This window comes from Petromyzon marinus, chromosome 50 (genome assembly GCF_048934315.1).
Source record: "Petromyzon marinus isolate PM22_M1 ecotype Great Lakes invasive population chromosome 50, UKy_Petmar_22M1.pri1.0, whole genome shotgun sequence".
Classification (NCBI taxonomy): Eukaryota; Metazoa; Chordata; class Hyperoartia; order Petromyzontiformes; family Petromyzontidae; genus Petromyzon; species Petromyzon marinus.
Window position 1 is genome coordinate 80,338 of NC_133716.1, and position 27,963 is coordinate 108,300.

At 51.1% G+C, this 27,963-nt stretch overlaps 1 protein-coding gene across 1 annotated transcript; it reads left to right on the plus strand.

Annotated features, from left to right (window-relative positions):
- The first annotated feature begins 3,639 nt into the window (after nt 1-3,639).
- Nucleotides 3,640-25,635, plus strand: LOC116953142 (dual adapter for phosphotyrosine and 3-phosphotyrosine and 3-phosphoinositide-like). The gene is made up of 9 exons (XM_032973031.2): nt 3,640-4,642; nt 10,714-10,833; nt 11,802-11,935; nt 13,167-13,291; nt 13,985-14,032; nt 15,474-15,536; nt 16,578-16,663; nt 17,358-17,445; nt 21,191-25,635. Exons 1-9 carry the CDS (start codon nt 4,611-4,613, stop codon nt 21,239-21,241), a joined length of 747 nt encoding a protein of 248 aa, XP_032828922.1. The 5' UTR covers nt 3,640-4,610; the 3' UTR covers nt 21,242-25,635.
- Nucleotides 25,636-27,963: the final 2,328 nt, after the last annotated feature.

The window sequence follows — 27,963 nt, forward strand, 5'->3', positions numbered from 1 at the left end:
CGCCACCGCCAAGGAGTTGGTTCTGCCGTGTTTCAAATCCGCTTTGTGTTCGCGAACCTGGTCTGAGACACGTCGCTTCGTTTCACCAATGTAACTGCTGCCGCAGACACAACTCAGCTTAAAGACACCAGGACATTGCATGTCCGGAATCGCATCCTTCACCGATGGGATCAAATCACGGATTTTGTGTACTTTATTGAACCGAAAATCTCGTTCAAGATTTTGGCAATCCATTTGGTAACCCCTGCTATGTATGGTACGGTGATGGTTTTGATTGGGTCCTCAGATGGTTCTCTACCCATGGTTGGGGATGCAGCTTTGCGGATTGTGCAGTCAGAATATCCATTCCTCCTGAGAGCCTGACATACGTGTTCAAGCTCACTGGCTAGGTGGTGCTGGTCGGAGATGCAACGGGCCCTATGGTTTAGTGTTTTGATGAGGGAATTATTTTAGGCTGGATGGTGGTGGGAGTCAGGGTTTAGATAGGAATCCGTGTGGGTGGCTTTCCTATAGACAGTGTCCCAACGAGCCATCAGGTCTCTTCTCGATCAAAACATCCAGGAATGGTAGCTTGCCATCATTTTCCACATCCATGGTGAATTTGATAGATGGGTGTATGGAATTGATGTGGTTGAGAAATTGGTATAGTACCATCCGGCCATGTGGCCAGATGACGAACGTGTCATCTACATATCTCTTCCACAAGGAAGGATGTCGGGTGGATGTCCGGATGGCGTCTGTCTCAAATTTCTCCATGAAAATGTTCGCTACCACTGGTGATAGGGGAGAACTCATTGGGGTACCTTTATTCTGTTTGTAGAAAGTACCATTCCAGGTGAAGTAAGTGTTGGTAAGGCAGTGCCTTACCAACGAAGGTACATCAGGATCCAATCCCTGTTGGACTAGGTCTTCAATGATTGCAAAAATATCAGGTACGGGTACTTTGGTGAAGAGGGAGACGACATCGAAACTGACAAGCAAATCCTCCGGGGATAGTGATATGTCCTTGATTAGTGAAACCAAGTGGGCCAAATTAAGTACAGCCGAGGCGGTCTTGCCCGTGAAGGGAAGCAGAGTCTCAGACAGAAATCGTGCGAGTCTGTAAGTGGGTGAGTTCATGGTGGATAGGATAGGACGGAGTGGAGTGTCCTCTTTATGGATTTTTGGAAGGCCGTAAAATCTGGGTGGTCTAGCAGCTGAAGGTTTTAGAGAGAGCTGTTTGGTGCGTTCGATTAGGGAAGTCGAATTGGTGAATGTAGGCCAGAAGATAGAGTGGATTAATTATAAGAGTTGCAGATTGCACTTGACTGATTAAAAGTACATTCAAAAAGTTTTCTGATGGGCAGTTTTAAAATTGGCATGTGACTCTTTGACTATAATTTGAATGGTTAATTAATAGAACCGCTTGGGGTGGAGACTTGTACAATATGTGAAAGATGATAAAAGGCCATCACAACAGAATAATAATAGTGCAGAGACATTTGAGGTCAGATGCCAACGGTGCAGCTGCTGGCGGGATCTGGCTGAAGGAAAAGCCAGCGATGGTGGTGGTGGCATCGCAGTGGCTGGGATTCATCAATGCGATGTAGCAGAGCGGTAAATGGGGCTGGCGAGCAGCGTACAACGGCAGACACGAGACTGGAACTCTCCTGGACATGTACCACAAACGAGAATCGCTCGCAGTTCATCGATTTCGATAGTCGGGGAGGGGGTTCTTTGATAACTGTCGCAAGTTAACAGGCAAACACACAACTTGAGCGGACGTTATTTGTACGCGTTTACTTTGCGTGAGAGGCAGGGGAAAGATTTAACAAACGCAACAAAAATCCCATTGCGGTTGTCACGGCTTGTGGTTGAATTTCCACTCGTCTGCCGCTTCCCTTTTTGAGCGGCACGTGTCTCGTGAAGCGAGGCGCGCATTGGTGTCAGTCGTCAGCTACCGTGCCCTTTCAAACATGGGAAGCTCAACATTGCCCTGACGTGTGAATGTTTTTGGCTTCCGCAATACATTTCAACACTATAAGCCGCTTCGCTTCGCTTCTGAAAACGAGCTACACAGCTCAGTTGGGTGAAGTAAGAAAACAAAACGAGTTTCTTTTCAACTTGTTTCGCACCGCATGTAGCCAACCGCGCTAATCGGATGTGTGAATGTGGGCGCATACGGCGTGCGGGGAGCGGTGGTGTAGCAATGAGCGCTACGCTGCGCTAAGAACGCCGTGCACTGAGTTCGATTCCCGCTCACGGCCAACACCAGTGACGATTATCTGAACCGGTCCTGGGCCTCTCTTAGGTCGACTCAGCCTCAAATGAGTACCTGGTGCGGCGTGTCATCATCGCCACTGGGGAGACAAAGGCGGCCGGGCGTGGTGTTGGCCACCCACCCTCTCGTGTACCGTTCTGGTATTCCTAGGTGCTACTCGCTAACAGCACTTGCCCCTACAGTTTGTTAAGGCTACACGGGGGATCTTTGTCTTTGCATCGGGTTTGGGAAGCTGCGTTACAAACATGCAAAGATAAAGTTCCCCCGTATAGCCTTGACTTTCTGGAGCGTCTTATAATCGAGAAAATACGATTTAATACACTTATTATAATTACCAACCACAGGCCGTGGACAGTCACGTTGGAGTACAGGAGGCAGGAAGACCAACAAACTCCACTCAAAACATTGGGAATGAACACCGCGGCCTGAAAAACAAAACACGAATATGCGACTGTTATTGTCAAATGTGTTGAGGTTTGTGTCATTGCTCGTGCACCACTACCCACGCACGAGCACACATCGGCCGGACATCTGTTTACAAAGAGGAACTTTCATCGCTTATGGGGTTCCTCGCCATATCAATAAATATTCTGATTCTGACACCACCAGTTTGTTGGGACGTTGCAATTCAGAACAACGCCTGGGTACAAATGCGTGGGGATGCTGGCAGGGTCCGTTGCAACGCGAATGTGTGTACTGCATGTTGAGCTTCTTTCGCACCGTACGTAGCCAACCACTGTCCTTCCTCTTGCCTGCCATAAGTGTCTCACACAGCACACGGACACGTGTACAGCGAGCACTCGGCCTGATGTGCATAATGCACAAAAAAGCCACCAACAGCTCCTGAAAAACTGCTGCTACCGCATTGCATTATTCCCATGCCTTAGAATCGCCACCAAACATGGTCTCGAGCTGCTAACGTGACCCACTCAGTGACAGGCAGCAGTGCGGCAGAGATAGGCAACGGTGAATCGGCTTCATCCTAAACACGGCTCACCCGTAAATATTGCGTCCCCCTCTCTCTCTAGACAATGCCCTGCCCACTCCCCTGCCCTCTCTAGACAATGCCCTGCCCATTGCCCTGCCCTCTCTAGACAATGCCCTGCCCACTCCCCTGCCCTCTCTAGACAATGCCCTGCCCATTGCCCTGCCCTCTCTAGACAATGCCCTGCCCACTCCCCTGCCCTCTCTAGACAATGCCCTGCCCATTGCCCTGCCCTCTCTAGACAATGCCCTGCCCATTGCCCTGCCCTCGCTAGACAATGCCCTGCCCATTGCCCTGCCCTCTCTAGACAATGCCCTGCCCACTCCCCTGCCCTCTCTAGACAATGCCCTGCCCATTGCCCTGCCCTCTATAGACAGTGCCCTGCCCATTGCCCTGCCCTCTCTAGACAGTGCCCTGCCCATTGCCCTGCCCTCTCTAGACAATGCCCTGCCCTCTCTAGACAATGCCCTGCCCACTCCCCTGCCCTCTCCGCCATGAGGGAGGCAGGCTGAGGGCGTGCTGGGCGCAGTTCTGATCACGTGGACAAAACAAGGAAGCGACTCGAAACCGCGGTGTCAGAGTCGAGTCCACACACGCGCAGAGTACTCACAGAGGGCAGTACTCACAGAGAGCAGTACTCACAAAGAGCAGTACTCACAGAGAGGATTACTCACAGAGAGGAGTACTCACAGAGAGCAGTACTCACAGAGAGGATTACTCACAGAGAGGATTACTCACAGAGAGGAGTACTCACAGAGAGCAGTACTCACAGAGGGCAGTACTCACAGAGAGGAGTACTCACAGAGAGGAGTACTCACAGAGGGCAGTACTCACAGAGGGCAGTACTCACAGAGAGCAGTACTCACAGAGAGGAGTACTCACAGAGAGCAGTACTCACAGAGAGCAGTACTCACAGAGAGGATTACTCACAGAGGGCAGTACTCACAGAGGGCAGTACTCACAGAGAGCAGTACTCACAGAGAGCAGTACTCACAGAGAGGAGTACTCACAGAGAGCAGTACTCACAGAGAGCAGTACTCACAGAGAGGAGTACTCACATAGAGCAGTACTCACAGAGGGCAGTTCTCACAGAGGGCAGTACTCACAGAGAGCAGTACTCACAGAGGGCAGTACTCACAGAGGGCAGTACTCACAGAGAGGAGCACTCACAGAGAGGAGCACTCACAGAGAGGAGCACTCACAGAGAGGAGTACTCACAGAGGGCAGTACTCACAGAGTCCACATTGAGCCGTGGGGCCGTAGGGAGCTCGCTCAGAGAAGGCAGTCAGTCAGTCGGGCGTGGTGGTGGTGGTGGTTCATGGTTTGATCCCGGGGCTGTTAGCCCTGGTTCGGCTGGTTCCCGTCATGGAGGACGAATCTGGACTCCAGGAGATCTCGTGAGTTCACGACACACACACACACGTGTTCATCTGTCACTACAGTCACACACACACGTGTTCATCTGTCACTACAGTCACACACACACGTGTTCATCTGTCACTACAGTCACACACACACGTGTTCATCTGTTACTACAGTCACACACGTGTTCATCTGTCACTACAGTCACACACACACGTGTTCATCTGTCACTACAGTCACACACACGTGTTCATCTGTCACTACAGTCACACACACACGTGTTCATCTGGCACTACAGTCACACACGTGTTCATCTGTCACTACAGTCACACACACACGTGTTCATCTGTCACTACAGTCACACACACGTGTTCATCTGTCACTACAGTCACACACACACGTGTTCATCTGTTACTACAGTCACACACGTGTTCATCTGTCACTACAGTCACACACACACACGTGTTCATCTGTCACTACAGTCACACACACACGTGTTCATCTGTCACTACAGTCACACACACGTGTTCATCTGTCACTACAGTCACACACATGTGTTCATCTGTCACTACAGTCATACACACACACACGTGTTCATCTGTCACTACAGTCACACACACGTGTTCATCTGTTACTACAGTCACACACGTGTTCATCTGTCACTACAGTCACACACACGTGTTCATCTGGCACTACAGTCACACACACACACGTGTTCATCTGTCACTACATTCACACACACACGTGTTCATCTGTCACTACAACCACACACACACGTGTTCATCTGTCACTACAGTCACACACACACACGTGTTCATCTGTCACTACAGTCACACACACACGTGTTCATCTGTCACTACAGTCACACACACGTGTTCATCTGTCACTACAACCACACACACACGTGTTCATCTGTCACTACAGTCACACACACACACGTGTTCATCTGTCACTACAGTCACACACACACGTGTTCATCTGTCACTACAGTCACACACACGTGTTCATCTGTCACTACAGTCACACACGTGTTCATCTGTCACTACAGTCACACACACACGTGTTCATCTGTCACTACAGTCACACACACGTGTTCATCTGTCACTACAGTCACACACACACGTGTTCATCTGTTACTACAGTCACACACGTGTTCATCTGTCACTACAGTCACACACACACACGTGTTCATCTGTCACTACAGTCACACACACACGTGTTCATCTGTCACTACAGTCACACACACGTGTTCATCTGTCACTACAGTCACACGCACACGTGTTCATCTGTCACTACAGTCACACACACGTGTTCATCTGTCACTACAGTCACACACATGTGTTCATCTGTCACTACAGTCATACACACACACACGTGTTCATCTGTCACTACAGTCACACACACGTGTTCATCTGTTACTACAGTCACACACGTGTTCATCTGTCACTACAGTCACACACACGTGTTCATCTGGCACTACAGTCACACACACACACGTGTTCATCTGTCACTACATTCACACACACACGTGTTCATCTGTCACTACAACCACACACACACGTGTTCATCTGTCACTACAGTCACACACACACACGTGTTCATCTGTCACTACAGTCACACACACACGTGTTCATCTGTCACTACAGTCACACACACGTGTTCATCTGTCACTACAACCACACACACACGTGTTCATCTGTCACTACAGTCACACACACACACGTGTTCATCTGTCACTACAGTCACACACACACGTGTTCATCTGTCACTACAGTCACACACACGTGTTCATCTGTCACTACAGTCACACACGTGTTCATCTGTCACTACAGTCACACACACAGGTGTTCACCTGTCTCTACAGTCACACACGTCACGTGTTCACCTGTCACTATAGTCACACACGTCACGTGTTCACTTGTCACTACAACCACACGTCACGTGTTCACCAGTCTCTACGGTCACACACACACGTGTTCACCTGTCTCTACAGTCACACACACGTCACGTGTTCACCTGTCTCTAGAGTCACACACACGTCACGTGTTCATCTGTCACTACAGTCACACACGTCACGTGTTCACCTGTCTCTACAGTCACACACGTCACGTGTTCACCTGTCACTATAGTCACACACGTCACGTGTTCACTTGTCACTACAACCACACGTCACGTGTTCACCAGTCTCTACAGTCACACACACACGTGTTCACCTGTCTCTACAGTCACACACACGTCACGTGTTCACCTGTCTCTAGAGTCACACACACGTCACGTGTTCATCTGTCACTACAGTCACACACACACGTGTTCATCTGTCACTACAACCACACTTCACGTGTTCACCTGTCTCTACAGTCACACACGTCACGTGTTCATCTGTCACTACAACCACACTTCACGTGTTCACCTGTCTCTACAGTCACACACTTCACGTGTTCACCTGTGGACCTGTATTTGACAACCGCTCTGTTGAACGTGAACGCTGTGACGAGGCGGGAGCGGGCCAAGCGGATCGGCGCGTGAGTTGTTGGGGCCGGGTGAGTTGTTGGGACAACCCCACGGTGTTTTACCAACACGATGGTCACTCACCCGGTCCCAACAACCCACCCGGTCCCAACAACTCACCCGGCCCCAACAACTCACCCGGCCCCAACAACCCGGGTGGGTTGTTGGGACCGGGTGGGTTGTTGGGACCGAGTGGGTTGTTGGGGCCGGGTGAGTTGTTGGGGCCGGGTGAGTTGTTGGGGCCGGGTGAGTTGTTGGGGCCGGGTGGGTTGTTGGGGCCGGGTGGGTTGTTGGGGCCGGGTGAGTTGTTGGGGCCGGGTGAGTTGTTGGGGCCGGGTGGGTTGTTGGGGCCGGGTGGGTTGTTGGGGCCGGGTGGGTGACCATCGTGTTGGTAAAACACCGTGGGGTTGTCCCTGAGGGACCCCTCCCCGCTATGGTTTGTGAGGGGTTCGCTGTATCAACAAAATGGTCCATAATCGAGGTTGTTGGGTTGTATCGTGTAAATATATAAATGTGTCGTTGAACCCGCCACCACCCGACCCAGCCAACTTGTAAGGGTTGTCACGTAAACAGAACGCGCCAATTCGTCACTAGTACAGCACACCGTTTGTGTGTTGGAGAGCCAAGCCACAACATTTACAATCTGAATACGACGTTTCGCCAGAATTTAGCGACACATTTACGCGATCTCACCCGCAAAACCTCTACGATGGATGTTATAAGCAGCTTGGCTGAGCTATCATTTGTGGCCAGGTTGCTTATAGCTCAGTGGGTCTTACCTGGCAACAATTACACAAGCGTTTGGTGGGACAACGTTCTATCCCTCACAGAGGGGACAGATGATTTTAGTCCACACTTTGCTGTCCTGCCGCCTTCCCCTGGGCGAGCCGTTCATTCACGAGCGGTGATGACAGTCGGACAGAGGCGGGTTTTTATTTTTAGTTTGGGAAATTTTGGGGAAGTCGAGAGACGCCGTTGATGTGAGTGGGCAGTCAACGTTGTGAGGGCAGGAAGCCTCCGCTGGAGACTTCTCCCTGTCAGAGGAGTCGGCGGTAGGCGGTTGATGGCAGTTCCTTCCTACCAGATCGTCACGGTAGCTAGGAGATGTTAACTACCTCGCCTGGTGTGCAGGAGGTCGTGGGTTCGATCTTGACTCTGACGCCTGCTGTGTATTTGGAGTTTTGCGGTGTCTCTCCGGGTCCCCCGGTTTTCCCTCCATATTTAGAATCATCATCACGCGTTTAGAAGTATGTGGCTGTTATAAATGTCCACGTGATAAGCCACTTCGTTGAGCTATCATTTGTGATGGCCAGGGCCCTTCTGAAAAATAGCTACATAACTCGGTGGACCTTGCAGGTGACATAAAGACAAATACTTTCCTCTTCTTTGGTTCTTTCGGTAAAGTCACGTAGAATGAGAATAAAATAATAAATTGATAAAATAAAATAACACAATAATATTCTCACGACGTTTTGGCCACAACACAAGCGGCCTTCATCAGGTGAAGGGACGAGACTGTCTGGTAGGACAGCGCTGGAGTGAAAGAGCCACGTTCAGATCACGACCTTTAAGCTGTGTGAGAGGAACAAAGCGCCTTGACAAAGGAATTAGCATATAATTTAGCATTGAAATGGCTGAATGATTAGCTTGTGACTGGTCACAGAAATAGCTATGTTAAAAGTTAAAGCATACACATCCGCAGAGGCACCCCTTGTTATTTCTATTTCTGTGACCAGTCACAAGCTAATCATTCAGCCATTTCAATGCTAAATTATATGCTAATTCCTTTGTCAAGGCGCTTTGTTCCTCTCACACAGCTTAAAGGCCGTGATCTGAACGTGGCTCTTTCACTCCAGCGCTGTCCTACCAGACAGTCTCGTCCCTTCACCTGATGAAGGCCGCTTGTGTCGTGGCCGAAACGTCGTGAGAATATTATTGTGTTGTTTTATTTTATCAATTTATTATTTTATTCTCATTCTACGTGACTTTACCGAAAGAACCAAAGAAGATGAATCATTGCAGTCACGAAAGCTTTAAATCGAAAAATACTTGCCTGGTGAAATAAAGACAAATACTTGCCTAGTGAAATAAATACAAATACTTTCCTGGTGAAATGAAGACAAATACTTGCCTGGTGAAATAAAGACAAATACTTGCCTGGTGAAATAAAGATAAATACTTGCCTGGTGAAATAAAGACAAATACAGAAATAGATAATCTTTGTTTTTTTCGGTAGAGTCACATAGGTAAAAAAATCTAATAAAATAAATTAAAACAACTAAATTAAATCACGACGTTTCGGGCGCAACACAAGCGTCCTTCTTCAGGCGGGACAGCGTAGCGAGAACACAACATCAGGTGATGAAGGAAGCCTCCGAAACGTCGTGATTTTTTTTTACCCACGTGACTTCACCTAAAGAACCAAAGTATAAATCCTCGCAGTCACGAAAGCTTCAAGTCTGGAATATAGAAGTAGAATTTGAAAGTGTTACTTGACTCTTAGTCAGGACAAGGCTCTGCAGTCCTGCATTGCAGCCGACCCTGCGCTCAGTCTCGCGGGCGGGTTTCACGATTGTTATCGGCCCTGTTTTACGAACACGATTTCTGGCTGGCATTTCCTCATTTGTGAGAGTGTCACATTTTAGCAAGCAGTTTGTAACACGAGTGTGCGCCCATCAATTTAGCACGGAGTGTTATTACCTATTGCTTGTTGAAATTTCGCCATAGCGATGTGTAAATTCGAGTCTCCAACTCTTATTACCCACTCAATCTCGAGCCTCTTTATTTACATGCCATGAAGAAGGGTCAGTGCAGTAAACGTCGCCCAAAATACCATTTCTTTCCTTTTAAGGCCTAAGTTTTAAGGACGAATGTGTCACGTTGTTTGTGCTTGTGAGAGATGGCAATGCCTTCCGGAGACCTTAATCCATCAGTGGATAGATCGTGGCTGCTGCTGCTGCTGCTGCTGAAAATAACAACAATGATAATCATGGCAATGTCTACCGCGCCGTAACATGGCAAGCCGTGACAACGCCGCTGAACAAACGCGCAGCGACATGAAATGCGAGTCCACTGCCCTGAGAATGAGAAGCAGTCACTTGTGGCTGCTGACGAGCTGAGTGGCTTTGGGCGCGTTTTGAACGCTGACAGAGACTCGGCGGCTCTGGCGAGCGGTGGCAAGGACAGTTCCAGGCGGATGAACCTGTCACAGGGCAGCTGACTGAACTTCGTTCTGCTCTTCAGAACGATGACGATGTGCCGTGTGATGTCCAAGTGCTGTGTGCGTGTGTGTTTCGCCGTGTGTATCGCGCTGCACGAGGAACACGGCGACCTGAGTTCGATTCCCACTCGCGTCCAACACCAGTGACGATTATCTGAACCGGTCCTGGGCCTCCCCTAGGTCGACTTGGTCATAAAAGCAGTACCTGGTGCTGTGAGTAAAACAGCAGCTTTGGGCAGACAAAAGCGGGCGTGGTGCAAGCCACCTACCCCTTGTTTTCCATACCGGCTTCCATAGGTGCTCGCCAACAGCGCTTGCCCCAACAGTCTGTTAAAACGCTTTGTGGGTGGCGTTTTGTGCGTGCGGTGTGCGGCGCAGCTGGTACCACGGGGAGCTGAGCAGGCACCAAGCGGAAGCTCTGCTCATGTCCAACGGGGCGCTGGGCAGCTACCTCCTGCGCAAGAGCCGCGAGTCGGGGCAGCTCGCCGTGTCCGTCAAGTGAGTAGTGACGACCACTCGCGCTCCGTGCCAGCCAGCCCGAGTGAGTCTCACACTCTGTGCCAGCCAGCCCGAGTGAGTCTCACACTCTGTGCCAGCCAGCCCGAGTGAGTCTCACACTCTGTGCCAGCCAGCCAGAGTGAGTCTCACACTCTGTGCCAGCCAGCCCGAGTGAGTCTCACACTCTGTGCCAGCCAGCCCGAGTGAGTCTCACACTCTGTGCCAGCCAGCCCGAGTGAGTCTCACACTCTGTGCCAGCCAGCCCGAGTGAGTCTCACGCTCTGTGCCAGCCAGCCCGAGTGAGTCTCACACTCTGTGCCAGCCAGCCCGAGTGAGTCTCACACTCTGTGCCAGCCAGCCCGAGTGAGTCTCACACTCTGTGCCAGCCAGCCCGAGTGTGTCTCACACTCTGTGCCTGCCAGCCCGAGTGAGTCTCACACTCTGTGCCAGCCAGCCCGAGTGAGTCTCACACTCTGTGCAGCCAGCCCGAGTGAGTCTCACACTCTGTGCCAGCCAGCCCGAGTGAGTCTCACACTCTGTGTCAGCCAGCCCGAGTGAGTCTCACACTCTGTGCCAGCCAGCCCGAGTGAGTCTCACACCCTGTGCCAGCCAGCCCGAGTGAGTCTCGCGCTCCGTGCGAGCGATCCCGAGTGAGTCTCACACTCCGTGCCAGCCAGCCCGAGTGAGTCTCACACTCTGTGCCAGCCAGCCCGAGTGAGTCTCACGCTCCGTGCGAGCGATCCCGAGTGAGTCTCACACTCTGTGCCAGCCAGCCCGAGTGAGTCTCACACTCTGTGTCAGCCAGCCCGAGTGAGTCTCACACTCTGTGCCAGCCAGCCCGAGTGAGTCTCACGCTCCGTGCGAGCGATCCCGAGTGAGTCTCACACTCTGTGCCAGCCAGCCCGAGTGAGTCTCACACTCTGTGCCAGCCAACCCGAGTGAGTCTCGCGCTCCGTGCGAGCGAGCAGGTGCCAGGACTCCGTGAAGCACTTCCTGGTGAAGTGCAGCGAGGGGAAGATCAAATTCGGCTTCAGCGAGTTCCAGTCCCTGCCGGAGCTCCTGGCGCACTTCTCCCAGAAGCCGCTCGTGGGCAGCGAGACCGGTGGGTGATGGCGATGGTGTCCGTGGTGGCGCCGTCGCTTCGTGCCGCCGACCCACCACCATCACCGCTACCGCGCGGCGTTCGGCTTGGGCTGTTGGCCGTGCGGCTGATTCATCGCCGAGCCGTTCACTCGTGCAGGGGCTCGATCGCTCGCTCGCTCCTCTTCTCCGCCACGACGCCAGCTGTTTTGTTTTGATAGTTTAACGCGTCGTAACGCTTTCGCGACCAATATTATTGGCGATAAAGGTTTTCTGTTGGGTTTAGATCGCTTAAATATGAACGCGTCGTTATCCCCACCACAGCCCAACACAGCCAATTAATAAGGTTTGTCACGTCAACAAAACCTGACAATTAGTTAGTATTCTTAGCTCTTTCGGTAAAGTCACGTTGAAGGGAAACAATAAAATAATAAAATATATATGAAACAATAAAAATTCTCACGACGTTTCGACCATAACACAAACGGTCATCATCAGGTGTGGAAACCAACTTGACTTTACCGAAAGAGCTAAGAATATGAATTACTGCAGTCACGAAAGCTTTAAATCAAAATTAGTTAGTACTTCAGCACACCGGAGTGTTGGAGAGTAAACCCCCAACATTTACAATTGGAGTACTGTGAAGTTCTCCTGGTGATTACAACCAGCTTCATCAGGCAATTTGCCAGAATTGTGTGAAGAAGTCTTCCTGCATCTCAAAACCTCCCCACACGCTGGCCAGCGCGTCAGAGAATCGCTCACAAGGAGTGCTCAACTGAGATGCGCGTGGCTGTGTCTCCATTATACATTTTTATCTCGCGGATTTCTCCATGATAAATAGAGACGCTGATTCTGTGTCACGCGCCCTTCCAAATGAACCGACACTGCAAGTTGCCGGCGATGAGACGACTCGTCGCAGGCCGTGCTTGTGGCGTCGTGGTGAGACGTCGACTCGAACGGCCGTGCCAAATTTTGACTGCTTGAGTACCACCGGCGCGTGGCGGCGGACAGCAATTCACGGCTTTGGATGTGGACGTTTCGCTTGCAGCTAGAGCCGGCATCGTCAGGCGGTTAGTCAGACGTCTCAAAATGCCCCTCCGGTTTGTTGGCCTTTAAGTAGGTTGTGTGATGGCGATGATTGTGAGTCCACACGAGAGCAGTAAGTGACATGAAGCGTTACATAAATGTGGATTGTTATCATGACGACGATGAGTTTTGAGGTTGGCTGTGCGGGGGAACGGCCGTGCCGGCAGGGACACTGGTGTTGCTGCACCTGCCGTACCCACGCCAGGTGTCGGAGCCGCAGACGTACGAGTCGGTGCGCATCCACACGGCGCTGCACGGCGAGCCCGAGGTCCTGGAGCCGCACGCCGATTCGGTGAGCGTGTGACAGCCGGGAGGAGGGTTTGTTTATCTGTTAAGACAAAGGTCCTCCGTGTGGCCTGAGACGGACCCTTAAGGCTGTACCGGCCAACGTGTGGGTGGCCAGCACCACGCCCGGCTGCCTTTGTCACCACGGTGCTAATGTTGTTTACACACCGCATCAGGTACTCATTTCAGGCTGAGTCGACGTAGGGGAGGCCCATGACCGGTTCAGTTAATCGTCACTGGTGTTGCCCGTGAGCAGCAATCGAACCTCGGTCACTGGGTTGATAGCGCAGCTCACTAACCGCTACACGACCGTACGATGAGCCATAATTTGGCTCCTTGAGCCTCGTACGTATGCATGTTGAGTTTCTTTTGCGCCGTACGTAGCCAACCGTGCTAATTGGAGGAGCCTCATATGTTAATAGTGAAATCCTAAAATTCCCAAGGCACTGTTAAGCTGGCCCTTATCACCTCTGGTATTATCACAAAAGCATATTAAGTTAGCGTCCATCTGGCTGTCTAAGCCCCGGGCATTAATATATATGAAAAAAGTCTGTCTCTCCTGGTCTTTTAAATTAATATTTTTTTTGTTGGGTGAGTTTATTTGTTTGTTTTATTCAGAGTGTCGGCCTGGATAATTCTAGATTTAAAGCTTGGATAATGTTTGGTTTACGATGTCCTCACATCACCCCCCCCCTCGCAGTTGGCAACGAAGGAAGGCTTCCTTACCAAGCAAGGCTTCATCATCAAGGTAATGCCGCAAGGCCCCGCTGGATGGCCTTGTAATTATAGGAGCCATCATTATTATAGCAAACAAAACAAAAACTCATCACGTGCGGCAATAACACCGTGTGGCTTTAAAATTATAAATATGTAAGAGACGACGGTTCGAGCAATGGTCCTTCATAGGACGTTAACCCCATGCCGATGACGTACGTGTACATGCACGTGTATGCGATGACGTACGTGTGCATGTGCGTGTATGTGATGACGTACGTGTGCATGTGCGTGTACGTGATGACGTACGTGTACATGTGCGTGTACGTGATGACGTACATGTGCGTGTACGTGATGACGTACGTGTCCATGTGCGTGTACATGATGACGTACGTGTACATGTGTGTGTACATGATGACGTACGTGTCCATGTGCGTGTACGTGATGACGTACGTGTACATGTGCGTGTACGTGATGACGTACGTGTCCATGTGCGTGTACGCGATGACGTACGTGTACATGTCTGTGTACGTGATGACGTACGTGTACATGTCTGTGTACTTGATGACGTACGTGTCCATGTGCGCATACATGATGACATACGTGTACATGTGTGTGTACGTGTGCGTCAAAGTTAAAATAATGTTATAAACGTTATCGGTACCGAGGCTCCCACAAGGCCGTGCGGGAGGGCGTGCGGCACAATTTGGCGCCAGCTATCGTACAGTGCGGTCGTGTTGCTACAGTTATCTGCGGTGAGCGCACAACGTCTTTAAAAACAACGTCGTTACTAAGCCTCTCTAAATACAATCTCGCACACTCTCTCACACTCACTCACACACAGACTGTATAGGGGGAGAATGTACAATCGAACCCAGGACCTTCTTGCTGTGAGGCTCACCGGCATTTCCTCCGCGCTGCCACCCCTACTGCCCACGGTGTGGCTCCAGTTTTGTCGGCTAGCCGTCAGCCTCTTTGGCTACGCCATCGAACAAAGGCGGTGGTCACCGCATCATCGCGCGCTTTCAGATGCGCTTCTGCGGCCGTCTGGAAAGCTCTTGCCACCGATATTAGGAAGTCACTGGAGCTGTACACTTTAATGTCATCTAAATTGAAAGATCTTTTCTTTAGAGCCGCTTTTTGTGTTTAGTTTTGTTGTCCTTCCCCCGCACCTCTGATTATCGCAGTTGGCTACGTACGGTGTGAAAGAAGCTCAGCATACGTACATGGTCTTCTTACAGTGCACGTAGCCCATCGCGGAGCGAGTGACTAGCCCATTACGAAGAGAACTAGGAGAAATATCCCATCTCAAATTTAATAATAATACCAATGAATAGGTCAGTAACCACCAGAGCGGGTATTGTGATGGCATCGCCCGGTGAGATGATACGGCCTGCGTTTATTTTTGGCGAAAGATGCAACGTTTCCGTAGTGAGTCATTTGCTTTGTTTCTGCTTTTTGTGCACGAGCTGCAGAACTGGAAGCTGCGATGGTTCACGGTGTTCAGGCACGAGATGAAGTACTACAGGGAGCCCAAGGTGAGGCGGTACAAGCCGCCAAAGCCAGTCCCTTCACCGAGCTTTTGCGCTGTCACTCTCTCTTCACTCCCTTTCCTGGCTTTGCTCCATTCCCCTCTCTCTTCCTCCCTGTATCTCCCCGTCTGTCTCTCTCCCCCTCTCTCAATCGCTCCCACCCTTCCCCCTTCCACTCTCTCTCTTCCTTCCCCGTCCCTCTGGACCTCGGGCACATTTGCTGTGCCGCGTTTATCCCGGCAAGCCAGGGTACGGGCACTTCCCACGAGCAGGCGAGGTAGTTAGCATCTCATAGCTACCACGGTGTCCCTCTCTGACCACACGGCCACAGTCGGGTCTGAGTGGGAAACTGCAGGGCCCGGGGGAATCTATGAACAGGACTCCGCCCGTTCAATCTTCACGGGATAGAGTGTTGCCCCCTCGCACGTGTGCGAGTTCTCTGGGTACTCCGGTTTCCTCCCACACGTAGACACACGAGTTGACCAAGAGCACCTCAACGTACAGAGGACCGCAGAGCTTGGGCAATTGTTTTCCCTGGTGTCACGGTTGGCTGCCTTCCTGCCTGTCTGTGGTTACTCGCGCCTCTTGAGTAATTCTCTGCCTGTGTTCAAGAGTGAGCGAATACTGCCCAGCGTACAAGCTAAAATAATGTATTATTTATACTTGGGAAGCCGTGCAGGGCTGAGCCTGGGTAGTGGTTGGGTGGGCAGCCACCATGCGTCACCGGTTGTCATAGGCAACTGTGGAGCTTACATTGTGGGCAGAAGAGGGGCCAGTGTAGCAAAATCCATTGTTGTACCGTACTATTACATTATTGAACACTAATATCTTGAGAAACACGTTACGTGTTTAGTATGTTACACCGTTCGTCCGATTAGCACGGTTGGCTACGTACGGTGCGAAAGAAGTTGAACGACCTGAATTGACCAGCGTGGTGAAGTATGGTCACATGACCCCCCGCCACACACCCACACAGTTTTGTTGGAGGCCCTCTGGGGTCCGCCGCGCGTGTGGGCTGTGTGACGCGTTTCCCTCGCGCCCTCGCAGGACGCTGAAGCGATCAAGACGCTGGATCTCACGAAGTGCAGCGCAGTGCAGTACGACTACACGCAGGACAGGACCAACGTGTTCTGGTGGGTACCGGTGAGCGCCTGCCGGTGAGCACGTGCCGGTGAGCACGTGCCGGTGAGCACGTGCCGGTGAGCGCCTGCCGGTGAGCACGTGCCGGTGAGCACGTGCCGGTGAGCACGTGCCGGTGAGCACGTGCCGGTGAGCACGTGCCGGTGAGCACGTGCCGGTGAGCACGTGCCGGTGAGCACGTGCCGGTGAGCGCGCACGACGCGCCACATTCTCGGCGACGCGAGTTCGGTCCTCGCTCACGAGCAACATCGGTGGAGAATATCTGAACCGGTCCCGGGCCTCCTTTAAGTCAACTCAGCCTTAAGCGAGTACCTGGTGCGATGTGTAGACATCGCCGCTCAGGAGGCAAAGGCGGCCGGGCGTGGTTGTTGGCCACATCCCACCACCTCGTGTGCCGTGCCGGACTTGACGCCTCGCCGCCGTGCCGGAGAGCCCGGGGGGGGAGTGCCGTCAGAGGGGAACGTCGTTGAGCTGACGTTTGTGGCGGGGTCGTTTCTGAGAAAGAGCGACATGGCTCAGTGGGGCTTACGTGGCCAACTAAACATTGTTTACTTTAGTTCCATCCCAGGGCGAAGGAGGGGGCGAACTTTGAACTTTGCATTCGTTGAGTGGGGGGGGGAGTTGGGGGGGGGGAAGGGGGGGGACCGACGGTGTCCTCGTGTAACCGTGGCGTCGTCCCCGTCCCAGCCTCGTGTTTCCCGAGAGGACCTACTTCATGTACGCCGACTCGCCACGGGAGACGGACGAGTGGGTGAGGCTGCTGCGCTGGAAGCTGGTGAGGCGCGGACGCGCTCGCTCGCTCGCCGCTTACCGCTCACCACTCGCTCACCGCTTACCGCTCACCGCTCGCTCGCTCGCCACTCGCTCGCCGCTCACCACTCACCACTCGCTCACTCGCTCGCCGCTTACCGCTCACCACTCACTCGCCGCTCACCACTCGCTCGCTCGCTCACCGCTTACCGCTCACTGCTCGCCGCTCACCACTCGCTCACTCGCTCACCGCTTACCGCTCACCACTCACTCGCCACTTACCACTCACCGCTCACCACTCGCTCGCTCGCTCGCCACCTTACCGCTCACCACTCGCTCGCTCGCCACTCGCTCGCCGCTCGCCGCTCACCACTCACCACTCACCACTCACTCGCCGCTTACCGCTCACCGCTCGCTCGCTCGCTCGCCGCTCACCACTCGCTCGCCGCTTACCGCTCGCCGCTCACCACTCGCTCACTCGCTCACCACTCACCACTCGCTCACTCGCTCACCGCTTACCGCTCACCACTCACCACTCGCTCACTCGCTCACCGCTTACCGCTCACCACTCACCGCTCACCACTCGCTTACCGCTCACCACTCACCGCTCACCACTTGCGCGCGTCGCTCGTTCCGTGCCCCAGCGTCAGCCTGCTCAGTCGGGACAGATGGAGACTGATCGTGTGTATGTATGTTGAACTTAATCATCAGAATATTAATAGTGGACGAATCTGATGAGCTTTAGAGTTATTTTTCACAGATGTCCAGTCGGGGCACGGGGTCAGAAGGTGACAACAAACGATACAACAACAACAACAACACGACGGGAGTGCAAAGTGTAGGAAAGAGAAACGACTCACTTAAAAATACACAAATAAAACTTAACACATTTTTTATCAACCAGGTGAGGCCCACTGAGGAGCTATTAACTTATTTTTCCGAAGTGACAAGACACACAAATGATAGCTGAACAAAGTGGCTTATCAAGTGGAAATGTAATTTTCTTGCAGTGGTTTTCACACCTGATGATGATTGCTGTGGTTTTCACACCTGATGATGACCGTTTGTGTTATGGTTGAAACGTCGTGAGAATTTGTATTGTTTTATATATTTTATTATTTGATTGTTTCCCTTCAATGTGACTTTACCGAAAGAGCTAAGAATATGCATTTCTCTCTTTAGTTATTTTCAAACCATCTTTCCCACTTCTTCTTAACGTGGTTAACTATGTTCCGCCTTGCCATGCGTAGCGTCCTGATAACAATTGTTTAAGGGCGCTTTCTAAATGTGTATGATTATTAATGTAAATGCATGTTTATAAATGAAAGAATAGCCGCTGAGGCTCAGCCGGCCAGCAGAGGGCCAGGGAGGGGGTTGGCTGAGGACTGGGGGAGGGGGAATTGGCGAGAAAGAACAGAGACAGGGGAGAGTGTGAGAGAGGCAAAGTGACTACGTACGTATGTCGAACTTCTTTCGCACCGTGCGTAGCCAACCGTGCTAATCGTAGGAACGGTGTAACGAACTAAACACGTAATGTGTTTCATATTCTTGGTTCTTTCGGTAAAGTCACGTAGAAGGGAAATAATAAAATAATAATATATATATAAAACAATAAAATTCTCACGACGTTTCGACTGCAACACAAGCAATCATCATCAGGTGTGAAAACCACAGCAATCATCATCAGGTGTGAAAACCACAGCAAGAAAATGTTGTGTATTTTATTGTTTCCCTGCAGTCAAGAAAGCTTTAAATCAAAACGTAACGTGTTTCTCAAGATATTAGTGTTCAATAATGTCATAGTACGGTACAACAATGGGTTTAGCTACACTGGCCCCTCTGCTGCCCACAATGTAAGCTCCACAGTTGCCTATGACAAACGGTGATGCATGGCGGCTGCCCATCCAACCACTACCCAGGCCCAACCCTGCACGGCTTCCCAATTATAACTAATACACAGGTGCGGGGGAAGGACAACAAACTAAACACAAAAAAAACACTTCTAAAGAAATGAGTTTTCAGCCTTGATGATTTCAGAGTGCATCGCTCCGGCGGCCTCCTAAAATCGGAATGAGGAGCGTTCCAGACGGCCGCGATTCCGGCCACACACGTGCACTCAGCCACTCGCCGGAGCTCCCGTGGCGAGCAGCGCTCTCGTTACGCTCCCGGCCGCGTCCACGTCACGGGATCGTGCGGCAGCAGTAACATTAATAATAATAGTAGTAGCAGTCGTAGTGGCGCTCCCGTCGGAGTGCCCCAGCGGAGCTTCGAAGGCTCTCGGTGTCCCCGCGAAGGGAGCGGCCGCGCTCACAGCGTGGGACGTGCAGCCGGCTGCCGCGCCGTCTCCGGACGTGGCAGCTGCGCTGGTGCTCCGAGGCGTTTCTCCCTTTCATAGAACTTGGCGGATTTTCCGTAATAGCTCGGAGAGAGAAAAAAAAATCGGACAAAAGGGGACGTGGTTCCCCGCACCGCCGATTCGCACGGTTGGTTACGTAGTTCAACATACACATGCAGGGTGCTTCAAAAAACAATGTTAACACTTATATGGGGCTATCGTTTTTTATGGAAAATGAACTGATAAAATACACTGTAACGTGATGACAAATGTGACGTGAATAGCTTAAAAAAGTCAAAGAGTCTCCACTCGTTCGCCATCGTTGTCAACACGTGCCTGGAATCTTCACCAGGTGATCTCCAGAGCACAGGAGACACGTTTCTCATGGTACTGTGGCAAATTCTCCAAAGTCTTAACATTTTTTTGAAGCACGGCCCTGTATCATCAATGAAAACATTACCTAAGGTACGATTTAATCTACCAGTTGTGCACCTTGTGGCCATAAAATGGCCTTGTGCTAGAGAACACGGACCGTGGAGAATGCAAACGTGATGAGAACCTGACATTCACATTCAGCAAGTGGAGGTTGAAAGCTAAAGGTGCAGCCCTGCAATGTCTTGCTTGCACCGCTCCTGGCGGAAGGAATCCCACGAGAGGGAGCTCTAGAAGGCCCCTTTGGACGTGTTTTGGCCTACTCTTCCATGCTGACCATCCTTCTGATCGACTGCGGTGAACCCATTCATAAACTAAACATTCATAAACGGAACATTTTATTTGACCAGGTAAGGCCCACTGAGCTATGTAGCTCAGAAGCGAGCTTGGCCATCACCAATGACAGCTCGTGGAAGTGGTGGCTTATCACGTGGACATTTGTTGTGGCCAAATAAATGCGTAGCGAAAAACCGGAGGACCCGGAGAAAAATCAACGTGACCACGGGGAGAGACACCGCAAACTCCACAATATACAGCAGCGCAGGTGTCAGGGTCGGGATCGAACCCACGACCTCCTGTATACCGGGCGAGGTAGTTAACATCTCCTGCATACCGTGATGATGATGAGAGAGAGAGACACCCAATCTCTACAATATACAGCAGCAGGCGTCAGGGTCGGGATCGAACCCACGACCTCCTGCATACCAGGCGAGGTAGTTAACATCTCCTAGCCACCACGGTGCCTTAATACTCCTGGGTGGACAGAGGCAGCGGTGGTTGTTGAGGAGGTGGGGATTCCAGAAACCCGCCCCATTGTTTCCACTTCCGCACCGGGGCGATGGCATCGATCCGGTGACAATCTCCGGATTGCAGGTCCAGTGCGCTCAACACTTCACCCGGCCGACGGGGACTTCTCATCATCGGCGAGGAAACGATGACTCGCCCCTTTTGCTCGGAATGCTTCATGGCGTCTCGCTCCTGTGCGTATTTTTTTTTGTTGCAGAGCCACATCAACCAGGATGGATGCAAGACGAGATTCCTGCTGGCGAGCTAGCGCAGGGTGCGACGGTGCGCATCGTTCGCGGGGCGTGAGCCACCCGCACGCACGCACACACGCACGCACGCGTACACATCTATGCGTCTGTACGTGCGTAGAAACGACAATACGCGAAAGTGTGCTCCCTGGATGATGAGAGCACACTTAAAAAAACGCGAACGTGTGTGCATATTCTTTGGGACTTTCGGTAAAGTCACGTAGATAGGTTCAAAGAAAATAACAAAAACTACGACGCTTGGGTCGCTACACAAGCACTGCTCCTTGAATGGCATCGATAATTAATCTCACTTTGCTTTTGTATTTACAACCTTTGTGAGTCCACCGTTGGATAAAGGCTTCGGCGTGCCATGTCGGTCACGTGTTGAACTTTCGCACACCGCGCATAGCCACCTGTACGGGTCACGAGGGTTGTTTGACCGTACTTCTGCATTCCACTCAGTACGGATTGGTGAACAAGGGCAAGGTGTTATACTAAATTATACTTTTTTTTTACCAGGTAAGGCCCACTGACCTATATCGCTCTGTTTCAGAAGCGACCTGGCCACAAACGATAGCTCAGTGAAGCGGCTTGTCACGTTTGAAATGCATTGCCGCCGCATACTCTAAACGCGTGATGTTGATTCTCAATGTGGAGGGAGAAACCAGAGGACCCGGAGGAAATGTCACGTGGCCACGGGCAGAGAGAGACGTGCAGACTCCACAGATACAGCGGCAGGCGTCAGGGTCGGGATCGAACCCACGACCAAGGAGTGTTCCAGTTATCACTTCCTGCCGACGGGAAATTCACTCGGGTCGCTGGGCTCAAGAGTGGATTGTTGTAGTAATAATAACAATAATACGGCAAACATAATGACGGTAGCGTAAGTCAGCATTGCATTGCCAGGGGGTGCCGTTCATTTGTCCGTGCATGCCTTGCCCGTGTTTATATGTACGTGTGTACGTTGAACTTCTTTCGCACGGTACGTAGCCACCCATGCTAATCGAAGGTGCGGGGGAGGGACAACAAACTAAACACAAAAAGCAGTTCCTAAATAAAAGCGTTTTCAATCTAGATTACTTCAAAGTGCATGGTCGCTCCAGTGGCTTCCTAATATTGGAAGGAAGAGCGTTCCAGACGACCAAAGACGCGCGTCTGAAAATGCGCGATGGAGTGACCGTCAAATATTCTGTCAGTCCGTCTGTGAACACTTTTTAACGACAAATACAAACTCCTAAACCCGGTCGTTATTAAGCTCGCCACACGGTGTGACACAGGGGGCTCACCGGTGGTTGTGGCTGTGGATCGGATCACCACCGGTGTCCGGGGCTCTTGGCGCGAATGCGCCAGCCACCGTGTCAACGCTCGACCGCACGGGAGCGTTATCCGCCGGTATTCCAAGACGAGCTCTACTCTTGTGCGCGTGAGCTTCTTCCGCGCCGTACGTAGCCGACCACGCCAGCCCCAGGCGGGTGCGCTTGGCCACCATTCTGACCGCGACCGCGGCTGTCAAAACCACGCCGGGGAAGTCCGTCCGTCGCGGCGATTTGCAACGGCGCTCGGCTCGTTTACTGCCGGCAGTGGCTCGGAGAGTCCGCGACGCGTCTCCTGCGGAGCGCTCTGCTGCAACTGCTGGCCCACGGGCCCGCAGCTCGAGCACGGTTGGCCACGTGCGGTGCCAAACAAGCTCCGACGCTCGTGCGTTGCCGATCGCCCTGCCGCACGGCGGTAGAAAGGAAGAGGCGTTCGCTGGGTTTTAATTTTAAGGTTTGAGGCCTGCGCACAGGGGCACTTTGTAGAGCGGTTGTGTATTCTTGGTTCTTTCGGTAAAGTCACGCAGAAGGGAAACAGTAAAATAATAAAAATATAAAACAATTTGAATATGAATCCCTGCAGTCACGAAAGCTTGAAATCAAAAGAGCGGTTGTATGTTCACCACGTACAGTGAATGCTGCCCGCAACTCGTCCCGCCCAATGGAATGACAAGGACGTTGTAAAATTCGCTTCTGTGTAATGCTGACCGTTTGTCGAGTTGGATTTCCTTTGCACAGTTTTCGTATTATTACATCCCTTGACTTCCTGCCCTTTATTCTGACTTCCTGGACCTTTCGCTTGAAGACGCTTGGCGCAGTTTCAAGCGAAATCGTCATCGTATTTCACCGCTTCTCATTCTGCTTCTGAGAATTGTTCCTCACCTTTTACCGGCAACTGAGCCGAAAACAATAATAATAATAATTTGTGAGCTCTTTTGACAATGTTTTATTTGGTTGGCTGCGTCGGCAGGTGGTGGAGGGTGTTTACGACACAAATCGTTAAATTGCCGAACCCAAAACAATTATTATTACGAACTGTTTGGTCTCACTCACATTATCTCATTAACCCCCAATTCCTGCCTTCCTTTGTTCTACATCAAACAGATGACCAGGGCCCACTGAGGTTGCGAGATTCAAGGGAGACCCGGGTTTACTCGCCAAATTCAGCAATGAAGGTTACATTTCGAGTATTACAGAGATCGTCAAAAAAAACACATTTAATGTGCGCATTCACAGCCCGTTTGTGAGGGTTCTCCCCCCCCCCACCCACCTCACACCTGGAGGGGATGAGACTGAGGATTGGAAGATAGATGATGTCACACGTCAGAGATTATAATTAGTTGCGAGGGAGAAGAGTGAAGGATGTGGAGGATGAGAGGGTGTGGTGAGGGCACCGCTGTCCCAAGCTGACCGCGCTTCGTTTCCGCTACCTTGAATGAAAAAAAAAGCCCAATCATTTATTTGCTCGAGTGGTTTAGAGCCCTAATCCAGTGCTGGAAATTCCACATTTGTATGGCGGGGACAAGTTTAGCCTCATGAAGGCAACGACTAGGATTTGAACTCTGGGCCTTTGAGCCACTGTGTGGACATAGAGTGGGGGGTTGGGGGGGTGGGGTATGGACTAGTGGTCTACTGGACATCTGTGAAAACGAGCTTTAAAGCTCATCATCAATAAATGTTCTGATTCTGATAAGGCTGAGAGATGTTGTACACCCAGCGCACGACGACAGTCGACCTCAGAAAGGTGCCGTTCATTTCATCTGCCTCGGAACGATGATGGGCCGAGTTGGACCCGCGAGCGGGATTTGACCTCGCGACCTTTGAGACCACGGCCGCTCGCTCTGTCGCTATGGAGCGGACGGCGCGCGGCGCGGGTGACGTTAAAAAGTGCACGGTTCGATATTTATGCGTTTTATTTTTAAGAGATCGCGTTCAGTTTTGCGGTGTGCGTTTGAATTGCAGTGTTCAGAATGTGAGATTTTTATTAATAAGCTATACCCATTGCGCATGTTTTTAGTTTTGCCGCCATGGGAAAAAAATCTCCCGTGCTACTCCAATTAAATAAGCTGTAAGCCCCGGGCGTTCTACACATTTGAAGAAAGTGAGTCGTGTAGAATATAAGAATGTGATGCTCAGCTGTATGTACGTTGAACGTCTCTCGCAGCGTGTGTAGCCGTACCGCACCAGTCGGAGGTGCCGGGGCAAGGAAACACAAACATTGTATGCGACGCGGTGAGAAAATTAGTGCGTGTCGGAGGAGAGGTCACGTGACCCTCGGTGTCCACCAAGGTGCCTCCGGTGAGAGTTGTCCCGCTGAGCCACGGCGTGCCGTGGACGCTTCATTCCTGCATAACAACAAAGTACCATCTTGACGGACTGAAGCTTTTCGTTTGAAAGATATTTATTGGCAAACTGCCTCGGGTGCAGTATTTATTTTTTTAAGGCCGCGTTTTGTGTACGGCGACGCCAGTTTTTTGTATCGCGGTGGCTCTAAGTAATTGGGTTGCAGTTAAAGTGGAAGGCTCGGAGTCGCGAGTGATTTTATGGCGGAAGAAATCACTTTTGACTTTTTGATAAGGAAATAGCTCAACATCCCAATGCAGGACCGACCTGCAAAAAGAGTTCTGAGACTCGTTGGGGCTTTCCGGAATAAATTGCATTATTGTTTCGATTTAAAGCTTTCGTGACTGCAATGATTCATCTTCTTTGGTTCTTTCGGTAAAGTCACGTAGAATGAGAATAAAATAATAAATTGATAAAATAAAATAACACAATAATATTCTCACGACGTTTCGGCCACAACACAAGCGGCCTTCATCAGGTGAAGGGACGAGACTGTCTGGTAGGACAGCGCTGGAGTGAAAGAGCCACGTTCAGATCACGACCTTTAAGCTGTGTGAGAGGAAACAAAGCGCCTTGACAAAGGAATTAGCATATAATTTAGCATTGAAATGGCTGAGTGATTAGCTTGTGACTGGTCACAGAAATAGCTATGTTAAAAGTTGTCAAGGGGTGCCTCTGCGGATGTGTATGCTTTAACTTTTAACAAAGCTATTTCTGTGACCAGTCACAAGCTAATCACTCAGCCATTTCAATGCTAAATTATATGCTAATTCCTTTGTCAAGGCACTTTGTTTCCTCTCACACAGCTTAAAGGTCGTGATCTGAACGTGGCTCTTTCACTCCAGCGCTGTCCTACCAGACAGTCTCGTCCCTTCACCTGATGAAGGCCGCTTGTGTTGTGGCCGAAACGTCGTGAGAATATTATTGTGTTATTTTATTTTATCAATTTATTATTTTATTCTCATTCTACGTGACTTTACCGAAAGAACCAAAGAAGATGCATTATTGTTATTTAAAGCTTTCGTGACTGCAGTGATTCATATTCTTGGTTCTTTCGGTAAAGTCACGTTGAAGGGAAACAATAAAATAATAAAATATATATAAAACAATAAAATTCTCACGACGTTTCGACTGCAACACAAGCAGTCATCATCACACACCTGATGATGACTGCTTGTGTTGCAGTCGAAACGTCGTGAGAATTTTATTGTTTTATATATATTATTATTTTATTGTTTCCCTTCAACGTGACTTTACCGAAAGAACCAATAATATGCATTATTATTGTTATTTAAAGCTATTGTTAATTAAACCTTTTGTGTTATTTCGTGTTGAATTGAGCAGTGAGGCAGTGGTCATCTTGTGTTTAACAGTGCTGAGCTGGTGGTGGAAATTCCACGTTCCTATGGTGGGACGAGTCTTTCCGTAGGAAGACCACTATTGACTTCCCCACAAAGTGGTGTCCAATGTATCGACCCCTCTGGGATGATGATGATGATGATGGTATTTGTACAGTGTTCTGTAAAAATTGCAGCAAAGCTGAACTCGTGCAGACGATAGCATTGCCGGCTGTGTGTTACCTACATGCTGAACATTTGTTAAACAATTGCTAAATAATAAAATGTGTTCATTTAATGCATGTACGTTGAACTTTTTTCGCACCGTACGTAGCCAATTGCGCGAATCGATGGTTCTAGGGGAAAGGAGAACAAACTAAACACAACAACAAGAAGCAGTTCTGACTGACACCCAGCACTCAACAATCATTTCGTATCGTACGAAACAATCAGCTAAATATTTAAATTACAATTTAACAACGCATCATCGTGCAGCAGATTGTGGCAGGCCGAGGTTCACCGGCTGTGAGAGACGAAATGTTGTCGTTGAGTTTTTTTGGTTTGTGTAAAAAAAAAAACCGCGAGAGGACTCAGGAAGCACGGCAATGACCCTTGACAACCAAGGTCACGGGTTCACCACGGCCCGTACAGCGGGGGACATTCGCAATGCGAAGGCCGGTGACACCTCTTCAACTGGACCCCTGCCCCGAGCGGTGCACGAATCACGCTCCAAGTGTCAGTACCGCGGGTGACACCTCGTGAGGCCAGGATGAGTCTCGTTATTTCCCAGAGTCACCTGGGGCATGTGGCTGCCTGTTGGGATGAGTCCCAATCGGAGCGGCCCTCCTCCTCTTGCGATTGACGTCAGGGAGTGGGTGGGGGGGGGAGTCTCAGACGTCCACTGCGAGTGAAGCGGACAGGGCGTCGTGTGATCGTGGTTGTCAACACCGCTCGTGTTAACCAGGGCGGCCGTTGGAATTCAAACCGTGGACTTTATGCAACGAGCGGCGAACGCGCGGCCGCTACGATTCAGAGGGGGTGCCACTTTCCCCCGATGAGACATCGTCAGTGTGAGGACCGCCACACCATGTGAAACCATTGGGGGTTTTACAGCAGCACGACGGCGATTATGATGATGATGATGGGGAGGTGTCCTCACTCGCTGTGTATCGTCGGGGGCCGCGCTAAAGGCCCCCTGGGGCCGCGAGGGGGCCCACGGGCCTTGCCGTGAAGGACGCTGCGCTCGAGAGACGTCCACTTAGGCCGCACAGCGGAGCCCCTCGTTGCGGCCTCCTTTGTCTCACCAGTGTGAGGCCAGTGAACGCCGACGGGCGAACACAGCAGAGGAACGCCAGCGACCCAGGGGACGCCAGAAGGCCGGCAGATGGCAGTGCAGCGACGAGGATTGCGGAAGCCGAGTCCCCGAAATGTTTCTGGGGGTGCTGCGTCTTCGCAAGCGTGGCGGGGTTCTCCGTGCGCCCTGCCGTCACACCACAACAGACTCCCACAGGGAGGCGCTGGCCACAACATCCCCAACAATGGAGGACCCTCTTCAAAGGTTGCGTCTTGAGACTCGGGAGTGGCGTTGCTGGGTAAATCACTGGCTCTGCGATGAGGGTGGGTGGATCGTTATGAGATTCTGAGACGCACGACTTTTTTTTGTGTTCAGTTTGTTGTGCTTCCCTCCGCAGCACCGGTTGGATACGTACGGTGCGAAAGAAGTTCAACATACACGCACATGCAGCAGCG